Consider the following 11598-nt stretch of genomic DNA (forward strand, 5'->3'; position numbering starts at 1 on the left):
GAAAGCGTCAGACTGGTCTTCGGACTTAATGTTCAAGCAGTTTTATTTTAAACCAGTTTTTAATATAGTCTCACTGGTAGTGGACAAGCTTTGAACTAGCAATAGCCTCAGCTCCGGTCCTTAAATAGAATAAAACATTTCCCAGCAATCATAACTGAATGTTTTAATTCTATTAAGGACACTGCACAAAGAAACTCTGTTCTTAAGGGAAAATCCCACAAGTGACCAACCTACAAGTATGGGCCAAACTGAAGATCTGCACTGTCCTTATCCAATTATTTGTCCTTTGGGTAAAGAAATGTAAGCACTTGGACTCCTTAAATAAAACATTGACAGCATCTTTTCAGGTGGCAAGCGTGCATGATGACCGTTTACTTTCGCTATGACACTTTGGCACTTTCTTGAACAATTCATGGAACGAGTTAGTCATAGCCCTTACTCTTGGTGCGCTTCATTCTTAAAATAATTCTCAGAGTGCACGTTGCAGCCTTATCAAGGTACCTAATATTGAGGAGAATGGATTTGCAATTTATTGTTCTTTCAGCGCATAATGAAGGAGATTTTGTGGCCATGTTCATATTTGTCTACAGCAGTGAAAACAATTCCTGCCAAGGAGCACAACACTGTTCTCTCCATGCCAATGAAATATGTGACATTGAAGGATAGCCATTACATTAGCAAAGCAAGTGGATGAAATCCATCCTTGAGCCTACTTTCTGAAGGTTGGAGTACATTTGTGTAGAATAGAGTTCAATGATTCTAGCCCAGTGTACCAGTTGAGGAGCTAGACACATGTTCTGTTAGTGTTCCGTTAAGTGACTGCCTAGTAGACAATATCATTGCCTTCAATGAGGTTATCATGAGGAGGAGGTTAGTCCGAGCCCTAATGAGGATGAAACCAGTCGTGGGCTGCTTGTGTTCTGGTTCAAGGAGGACCTGGCATGGCATTTTGGCAGGAGTGGTCCCATTAGAGGAGGGTCAAGACTGACTTGCATCTCTCTAGGTCCCAGCTGAGGTGGGATGGTGTGCAAAATAACAGCGGAGTGGGATGTGGCCCAACTAATTACCAGTGACTGAGAATATTTAAAGCATTCCATCCATCACTTTTTTGTATACTTTAGTGTGACACCATAAGTGGGATTGGTGTGCCCAGACATAGGTCCTGTGCCACTGGAACCAAGTTACATGGACCGATGAGCCCTAATAGGGGCTAAATCAGTCTTTGGTCGCTTTTGTCCCAGTTCAGGGCTGGGCTGTTTCCTTTGGAGCAGAGTCAAGACTGATTTTCAAATTACTGGGCCCAAGCTAAGGTTGAATGGTGTGCAAATTAATGATGAACTGAGATGCGGCCTGAGCAATTATCAGTGGCTGAGATTAATTCAAGCATTCCTTCTATCACTTTTCTGTGCAATTCAGTGTAACACTCTTAACCAGATAGCCTCCCAATCCTCTTCATACATGCTCCATTTGAGATCCTCCTCCCACTTTACCATGTTACAATGTTGTAATACTGTAGAACTCATGTCTAAAAATGAGTTAATGTGAGATGTCCTTACCTGGGTAGAAGCCCCCGCGAAGATAGTTTCTGCTAGGTCCAGTTCTTGGCCTCCCTGGATCTGTCTCTCCTGTTGCTCATTGTAGTGCCTGTAGTAACTTGAACCTATCCCCGGAGTGGATTTGGTATGGACCCTCACATTTCTCTAGTTACAACATTTCCATGTTAAAAGCATAGGGCCTGATTACGACCTTGGCTGATGGGATACTCCGTCACAAACGTGGCGATATCCCGCCCGTCGTTTAACAAGTTCCATAGGATATAATAGAACTTGTAATATGGTGGGCCGGATATCTGTCACAGAGTATCCCAGCCGCGAAGGTCGTAATCAGGCCCATAGTCTTTGCAGGCCCAGACCTGGGACAGTGGTTGCTTTGGAGCAAAATCTGAGCTATAGGTCAGAGATGACAAGGGAACAGAAACGCAGTAACTTTATTCCTTCTAACCAGTTTGTTCTGTAACGTAATAATATATTTTATGGTGTGTGGGAGTATATTTTTATTTGGCCTGTGATGTGTGTGGGGAGCCACATTAAATGTTGTAATGGAATGGGAGAAAGTGTTTCTTCCACCGTCCTCCCAAGGTTCTGTCTGATTGGACCCCATCAACTCGAATACTGATCAGATCTGGGATGGCCACATATAACATAGAATATCTGGGAGGCTGAGACCATCTTCCATCTGTTTCTTAGAAATAGTCGCCTTTGAGATACTGCTGGATGTGGCTTCCAAGGCAAAGTACAGCATACATGCCCGTATTTCCTTAAATATGTTTTAGTAAATTTGTGAGCAAGAGTTTGTGTTGCATATAGTGTTCATGGAAGGAACTTAATTTTAATACTATTGATTTCGCTAATCCAGGACAAAACTAATCTACCCTACTGATATAAATCCTCGAAAGGGGTTTCTAGTAGTGTAGGTGTATTGCTACTGTACAGGATGTTAATAATCTACTGGTATCTGGCTCTGAGGTATGCAAGAGGCATACTATGTGAATGAAATGTACATTTTGTAAATATTGTCTCTCACTGTGAATTGTGCCTGCTAACCCCATCCCCACTGAATTATTGTAAATGATTCTAAATTCAAGTGCTGTTGAAAAAGCCTCTAATGTTGAAAGAGTCTCCAATTCCTCTATGAGAGCTGGAATAGACACGGCCGTGTCTGTTAAGAAACACAGGATAACTGTAAAAAGAAGGATTTTAAATATTCCTCCTCTCTGATCATTCCCTTTGTTATTTGGTTGTCTTAAGTCCTGTTAATGAAGGGCTCCATGGTGAGTGAGAACATGAGATCTCATAGGAGACAACCCTGTCTTGTTTCCTTTACAAGTCTGTTTTGTGGTTGTTCCCCATTAATTTTTGTACAGGCTGTTCAGTTTACATAGCCTCCTGTAATGAATTAGGACATGGATTGGCCATTGAAACTTAATAAACTCAAAACTTTGAATATAAATTGCCAATCCATTCTATAGAAGCCCTTCCCAGTTTCAAGCGAAGGAAGGGTCATCAGGAATTTATTTTTGGTAGCTAGATCGATAAGGTTGACCACCAGTCTTGTATTGTCATATGTTTGCTGCCGACATACAAACCTTCATTGAAAGGGGGATATTAACTCCAGCCAATCTAGATTCAATCTTGTGACAAGCAACTTAGTGGAAATGTTCAAATCGATATGGAGAAGCACTAAGAGTCGGGAGGATTTACACAGCAAAGGATCCTTACCTGGTGTCAGGAGGACCACAATCGCTAATTTCAGCTTGGAGTCTGTGAACATCCAGACCTCACAAATATAATTAAACACTTTGGCCAGGGTTTTAGTTAGGATACGGAAACACCTTACAAAAGCACATGGAGATACCAACGGGCCCATTGCCATGTTCTGAGGCATCCCATGTATATCCGCTTTGATGTCTAAAGGGAATGTTTTATTCTTGACACATGTCTGCAATCAGTGCTTAGAGTGATACTATCTTACGTATACATCATACAGATTTGCATCTGTGTTCTTACCCTGGTCCAGCTCTGTGTAGAAGCCTAAAATGCTTTAGGTATAGTCAGAGTACCAAATATAATTGCTCTATTATCAACTTGCAGTTTTCTGTATGTAATTGCTTGTTTGCAATGCCTTTAATTTGAATGGTACAATACGGTCCACCTTAGATTCTTTTTGATAATTCTTCTGCCCTGTGTAAAGTATTTTTTCACTTTCTTCACTAAGTAGGAGTTGCAGTTTTCCATCTGCTTTGCATAGATTTCAACATGTTCTGGATTGACAGGCTATCCTAAGTTGCTGCTCGAGTGCCAGTGTGAGTTTCTATATCTTTTCTCGTGCTACCCCTTTGAAAGTGGGTGTCTGAGAAATCAGCTTCCCTCTGAGGGCTGCTTTTGCCACTTCCCAAACCGTTCCTAGTGATGGTTCCCCTGTGACATTTAATTGGGAGAACGGTTTGATAATGTGTAGATCCCTATTGACATGTCCAGGGTTAGTTCAAATGCCTCTCTGTTTGTCAGAAACAAATCAATTGTAGAATGTGTTCTGTGAACCCATGAGAAGAATGTATAGGCTTTCTTATTTATATGCTGTAGACACCAAACCTCCAAGCGACCCAGAGCCTGGATGCCCTCTACCAGAGCCTTAGGAGTATTACAGGTACTCTGTCTTGGGATGGATTTGTCCAAGCACATATCAAGTACAGCCTTTTGTTTTGATTGCTGCATGGGAGTGATATAGGTGTGGAAACCAATAGGATTTAAGTCAAGGCACAGACTATAACAGCTGGGGTGTTTCCTACAATAAAGTAATGACATATTCCTTTTGTGCAACTATTTTAGCTCTGCTAGTCTCTTGATCAGGAAATTCATGCCTTGCACTTTCAGTGATATTATTCATAGTTCAGCTATTATAGGTCTCATATGCTGGTGACTCAGGTCTCATCTAATCTTCCCAAAGTACTACAGCATTGGTTAACCTAAAACGAGTTTGCGCGAGTTTTTTCAGCAACTCTTCCTCCTCCCTATTTCCTCCCCTGTATAGTCAAACATATTTGACAAGTAAGTCTTTATATCAAGTAATACAATATTATATAATTTCTTAACCTGGCATTCAGGTCTAAGACACCCTTTCTGTGGTCGGGCAGCATCTGGGACCACCCTACAGGCAATAAGGGGTATCGTAAAAGAAGGAAAAATTAAACACAAACCAGTCTTTTGAAAGATCATTCAATTAAAGTCATAGAGCAAGGGTGAAACAACAAGAGCCAATGCGCAACAAAACCTTCATTTAATTTGCATCATTGTGAAGAAGTACCCTTGTCCGTTTGTCAGGAGGTAGATTTTTGAAAATTTGGTAATCAGAGTAAACTTGATGCATGCGGTCAAGTTCTAGTTCTGTAGATTCTATTTCCAAAAGCATATGGTCATGGGGCTCCTCAATGTGCTTATTGATCACAGGGTTGAAAATATACAAAGTGACTCCCCCAATTTTAACATTGTCTCTCCAGGAGTGGTTCTCATTCTCCTAGTGAGAATCATGGTATGTTGGGTCGTGAGTGCTTCCACTAGTTCTGCAAGAACGCCCTGTTTGTGATCTTATTCTGCCATGAAAGCTTTGACCTACTCTAATTTAATCTCTGCCAGTTGTAGGTTCTGGTCTAAGTAAGATATTGATTTCGCTAGATGTTGGTATACGGAGGAGAGCTCAGTCTAAAATTCATTGATGAGGAGCAGCATATTCCCTCTGGTGGCGGGTTTCTGTGCTGCGGAACAGTCAACTGCTCAACTAAAGCTGGCTCTCTTTTGGGCTAAATCATTTCTTTTACGTGTTTTTGGTGGCTTCTGTTTGGAGACTGCCATAATGTAGTAATGGGACAGAGGTTCCCATTTCCACGGTGTTTACTAATGTCTTCTCATCTCCTTGTGGCAACACATTCCCAGTGGGAAACCATATATGTGGCAAGTCAGTGACAGTCAATAAAATATTAGTTATTGTGGTAAATAGTGAGCAAAAATGATTAGGAGTGTTAATCACTGAGTGTCCAATAGATAATCAGGGGTGCACCGCCAAAATATAAACCCTCCAGACAGTTGAGAAAAGGGGAGGGGATCAGAACTGTGAAACACTAATCTCCCAACTCTAAGTCCTTCCAGCAGAGATGTAATTTGCTTAACTGGTTTCCTTTGTATGATCCACCATCAAAGCTCCAGGCTCACCTATTTAGCTTAACACTTACTTTATTTGAAAGTATGCCACCATTTACTATTAGTGGTTTTATTTTGAAGTTGTATGGCTGTCAGTAAGTTAAATTTTCAGAAGTCTGTGGAAGGCGTGCTCAGTGTTGTGCATGGAAGCAGCCAGTGGTCAGCAGCACTTTTATCTACACTGTCCTAGCACACAGAGCTGTTAACATGAGCTTTTTCAGATCATCTTTCTTCACCACTAGCTAATTTAAACAAATACATTGGGTATAGTGGGTATATTTGGTGTTACATTTTCCGCAAATAGTCAGTGTTAGAAAAATGATAGGTCTGTAATTAAAAGGCGCTGCAAAAAAGTGAAGCAAAATCAAGCAACAGCTGTGTGTAAAAGTATTCTTCAGTATCTGGCAGATGAAACTTATTCTTGTGTTCTTCATGGTGCAGATGCCACAGTGATGTTTCCTGGCACTGGTATTAGCAGTTGTCATGGTTTTGTCAGCACTGTGATGTTTCCACAAGCAAAGTATTACATTGTACACTATTAGAACATATTTGGGCTTCACACAGTGAGGTGGTGCTACAGAAGACTGATTGGTAGATTAAAAATCTGATACAGCTGAAGTTGTAGAGGCAGAAATGTAATTGAATCAAGAATGGTCGGAATGGATGTAGTCGTAGGAGAACAAGTTTTAGGTACACAGGTAACAGTGGCTATTTACGTAGAACACAGCACAACTTTAGTTGTATAAGTCGCCGGGTCTGTTCTATAGCTTGATTCAAACCTGTAATGTCCATATTTTGTGAAAGGGACTCCGGCGCTTGAGCTAATTCTGTGGTTTTAGGTTAGACATGCTTATTACTCAGATAATTTAATCATAATTGGAGAAGGTAAACATTTATGGAAAGTTTGAAACTGTGCAAGCCAGTTTCAATGGGAGTTTCAAAGAGCAGTCCTAAAATAGCTGTTGGGAATATGGTGCTGATGTGAAAATGGAGGGCTTGTGCGTGAGGTAACGGGTGTGTACAACCGGATAATTAGTACTGTGTATGGATGGAAGACCAGCATTGTTATTAACAGCATTGTCCAGGAGTTTTAGAATCTCTGTTATGTGTGGTTTGCGGTCAGTATGCAGAGTGTAGATGATTGAAGTGTGGAATGTGTAAGAGAAGGCCAAGGAGATGACAGCAGCTACTTGCTATGAGTTGAGTGGAAGGTGAAGGACCCACCGCCAAGATGTTGAATTGCTTGAAGCAGATGGCTGTGGCAGATTTAATAATTAACTAGTAGAGAAGAATGTTAAGATGGAGGTGGACTGAATAGTTTCATACGCAGGTGGTTGGTGAGATGCGCTAAGGGATAATTCAGGGCTTGGGAAGGAAGGGGAAGTAGGTGAATTCTGTTTTTGCTGACTTGAGCACCACTTAACAGAGTGTTATACAGAATCTGCTATCTTTGCAGCAGTAAATGTGGGTACGAGTGGGGAAAAAGAGGGTTAGATGTCTTTTGCATTAAGTTAGTTGAAGAAGCTGTATGATGTCATGCCTGGTACAGAAGAAAAGGATGAGCTGAAAAAGGAGCGGAAGAGGCTGTCTAAGGGTATCTTAAATCATCATTACATATAAAATAAGCAGGCTATGAGTTAGGCAGTGAGGCTGGCCTGGCTTGACCAGAAATGTCTACATCCACATGGTGGACATTCAAAACGTCCAACTCATCAAATACAGGCTATAGGTCAAGTCGATTAGGTAGTAGGAGAGTTGCTTGTGCTTCATGGAAGATACAAAGCTGTAGACATTTCTGCCATATATGAAGTCCAATTTAATCTCTTTCACCCCCTCACTAAATCGCGGGCCCCTGTGGGGCTCCTGCTGAATGTGGCTCACCGCTGCTATCGTAGGTCCCTACGCCTCACTCATGACACTGTTTCCTATGCTCCAGCGCTCGCATTGCTGGGTACTCAGCGCGGTGCGCGACTCACAACTGCTGTGGGATTGGGTCCTTGTCACGCAGCTGACATACACACTCTGGGTGATTTATACAGCGGGGTGGGCTAATTCGGTTTACGGAGCTCTCACAGGCGACGGGACTGCCAGTGGGACAATTTATTTTGTACAATTCATTGCTGCGGGCACTTTCACACGGATAGGGAGACATGTCTTCTGAACCCCCTACACACCTGCTGGTGCAATATTTACAAGTTATGGGACAAGGCAGCCACTTGATTCGTTGGTTTACTGATGCCCTCAGAACACTTACAGCGGGGACCCTCATTAACTTGCAAGCCACTTGGAAGGGCGATCTGGAGAGGCCACTCACTGAAGCCATTTGGTCGGAGGCACTGTCCAGCCATACCAATGTCCCCTGCAATGCCAGATTCCGTCTCATTCAATTTTATATACTCCACAGTGCTTATCTCACACCAGCTCGTATTAGTAGGTATTTTAACCGATCGGACTCCGCTTGCCCTCGCTGTAGAGAACTTGGGGCGGACTTTTTACACATGTTGTGGGCTTGCCCCTCCTTAAGCACTTATTGGCATGCAGTGGTAACATCCCTATCCAAGTTTACATCACGCCCACTACTGTTAGATTGCGGCTCCTGCCTCCTGGGTCTCTTCCCGAGAGCCAAAAAACATAGAGCGTCCTCAAGATTCATGGACTTTGGTCTTTTGATAGCTAAACGTCTCATTGCTAAGAGATGGAAGGGCACCGAACCCCCATCAGTACTAGCCTGGAGACGCTCCTTTGTGGCATGGGCGGAGGCAGAGGGGGCTGCACTGAGGCGTGAGGATGCTATGGGCCTGCGCACATACCCCATTTCGACTGACTGGGATGTGATGTTGGCTCTGTTGCGGGGGGAGGATCCAGTTGTACTTGATGGTGATCCGTTGGCGCCCAACAGCGAGCTAGTAGCCGCTTAGCTACCTGGATACTTGCACTTATTGCCTGGTCAGCTACCAGTTTGTTCACACCTCCAGGCTTCTGCTGCTCCTACATGTTTTCCTCTCTCACTGATGTACATGCATTGTTCCGCCCACGAAGGTGGCTGTGGGATTGTCATTATTTGCTGGGTCCTCTGGCCTTTGGGGGCATGGGAGGTTGTGGGTAGGCTCAAACGTTACATTACCAGTTTTGCTTGTATTATGCAATCTTTTTTTTTTTTCTTTCAACATTGTTGCTCCTGCGCACGTAGTAACATTTGCTTATGTGTAGGACCTCTCTGATATTGCAGCTGAGCTGACTCTGGTCTTGCCAGAGATAAACTCTACTACGCGGGATGCCACCTCTTGCCTATCGGGATTATCCGATGCGTCCTTGATTGTTGGTCTCCTCATGGCACATATTCATGCTATTCTTGTTATTACACTATGAAGTTGGCAGTATTTTATTGGTTCCGACGCACAGAATTCATACATGCAAAGTGTAAAGCTGTGATATGTATCTGACTGGTGATATGGCCACTGCCACTCAGTACGGTGTAAATTGTAGACCTGTTAATTGGATAAAAATCAATAAAAAAAGATTTGCAAAAAAAAAATGAAGACACCAAGACATGAAGTCCAGTTTAATCACTTTTGGCCAGATACACAACGGGCTCTTTGCTCTTTGCTGATAGCTCATGATGCAGCTTCGGTTTGTAAGCTAAGTGAATGTCTAAAGAGTGGTAGCTGGTGGGAAATAATGGAACAACACCTATAAACTGAAAGCTAGATAGAAATATTGTAATGGTAAAGCCTGCTTAAGAACTTAAGGTCAGTCATACTTTTGACACTTAACAAAGGTTTAGTCCTAGAACTTATGTTAGCCAGCCGTTTGTTTAATAGCTAAAACAGGATTAATCTGAGTAGAGGTTGCTCTTTGGGACCTCACTTGCATCTTAACTCACTTGTAGAAACCCAACTGTAATAAGATATGTTTTACTTGATGATGTGTTCAGATTTGAAATTCTTGGTTAATATACACCCAGCAGCATTCTCAAGGCATTTTCTACTAAATGTTTCCAGATTTCACAGATATCAGTGCAGATCTCACACTGTCCACGCCTAAAGGTTTTGCGCCTGGAAGAGAACTGCCTGGAGCTGAGCATGCTACCAGATAGTATTCTAAGTGACTCCCAGATCTCTCTGCTTGCAGTTGAGGGTAATCTGTTTGAGATCAGGAATCTACGGGACTTGAATGGCTATGACAAGGTAAGTGATTAAATAATTTTCCTTGTATACCCATTTGCTTGATTAAATAAGTTCTTGCGGGTCAGTAAGTTCTTTAGCCAGTGCTGCAGATAAATCACGAAATAAGAGGGTAGTGTGCAGTTTGCTTGTCAGGAATCAAAGGGCAATAAAAATGACACGAGTGCTGCATGGTTTTTAGAGCCTTTGTTGTTTGTTCCACCCTCACCATCCACTTTATATCATCCTTTTGATTCTTCTGCCAATAGTACAGTTGTCCTGTGTCCCTGCTTTATGGTCTAAATCCTTGCCTTTCCCCCTCCACTTGCTCCTGGTCACACTGTTTCTTTCCTGCACACATTATCCTTCATCTTTCCAGTTTCCATTACTTTTAAAAACAATATCACACATTTTTTTTCTCTATTATGTGATATTTATTAGTATTTGTAAACACTGGAAATCATCAACTTGTACAGGCCTTTGAAAGATGTTTCTAGCACTTTTCCAAAAAGATGAAAATTCTGTACAATTGGACATGCAAGAGAGCCAGACAACGAAGGTAGACCATGACACAGCAAAGCAGGAGCGAGTTGAATGAGAACTGAAACGTGAGTGATAACGCCCATAACACAAGCTTTCATGTGGAAGCTCCTGCATAAAACGAAAATTTGCACTTCCTAATTAATTGCAAACTAGGATGATTTCTTTGATTGGAATCTGGAGAAAAAATTGGTTCAGCATGCTTTCCAAATGAGAAAAACCAGTATTGCCATGGAGTGCAAAAAATAGCAGACGAAAAACACAGAGGTGTAGCACAAGCCAGAGTATACAGCAAGTCACAATGTAATGTGATTTACTGAAGGAAAGAGGCACCTGTTTTAATGAAGAGGATGCCCTCTGTGAATCCACAGATGAAGGTTTGCAAAAGGTAGCAGAACTGTGACTCAACTCTATATGATTAGAGAGAAGGAAGTAAGCTGTATTTGATCATAATTATCACTGAAACGTAAAGGTGGCATCCAAAGACCCACTTGTGGATCTTCAGAGCGATTCACTTTAGCAACGAAGCACACACAAGCTAGAGAAGAGGTTAAGAAAGATTGTCCTTGGCTTAGCTTGGCTTTCAGAAACATTCAATAATTGGAGAACCACTATATTCGCTCATCTCCACTAAAAGATCATCATTATAAATCGGGTCAGGTGTCCACAGGGATTCCATTCACCCGTGTTAAGCCTACAAAGTAGCCCCACCTGCTTCAGTGATTCTTTTTGAGGCTGATCGTCTTCTTGTTCACTTAGCACTTCTCTGCATTCTTTTCTTCCTCCAAATAAATGTCTTGACCCTTCTGGGCTCCCTTTCACGTCTGGGTGCCTTTGACGTGGAAGTGGGGTCACATTATGGTAAAAGTATAGAAACCCCCCAAAATATTGCCATTAAACTGAACATAGGGAGGGGAGTTGGTAGTACACTGCTGTTGCAGAACTGCAAGTACTAGTAGGAATTATGCTTTCAGTGAACTACAACTGATGACATCAATTAAAACACCTTTATTAGGCAATATAAAAAACAAGCAACTCACTTTAGTGTATTTTTTAATGGTCATGGGGCTAAAGGAATATCTTTGTATGTGTGTGCTTTGTTCGAATAATTTAATTAAAATAATGTTTTGAATTGTCTGTTC

General features: G+C 42.0%; 1 protein-coding gene across 1 annotated transcript in view; it reads left to right on the forward strand.

The window, feature by feature from the left end:
* Positions 1–11598, forward strand: part of LRRC57 (leucine rich repeat containing 57) — a 66758-nt gene that overhangs the window by 48749 nt on the left and 6411 nt on the right. Inside the window, exon 5 of the mRNA XM_069208755.1 lies at positions 9755–9940. Within this exon, the coding sequence (XP_069064856.1) occupies positions 9755–9940 (186 nt within the window). The remainder of the gene's footprint in view (positions 1–9754; positions 9941–11598) is intronic.

Source organism: Pleurodeles waltl, chromosome 9 (genome assembly GCF_031143425.1).
Source record: "Pleurodeles waltl isolate 20211129_DDA chromosome 9, aPleWal1.hap1.20221129, whole genome shotgun sequence".
Classification (NCBI taxonomy): Eukaryota; Metazoa; Chordata; class Amphibia; order Caudata; family Salamandridae; genus Pleurodeles; species Pleurodeles waltl.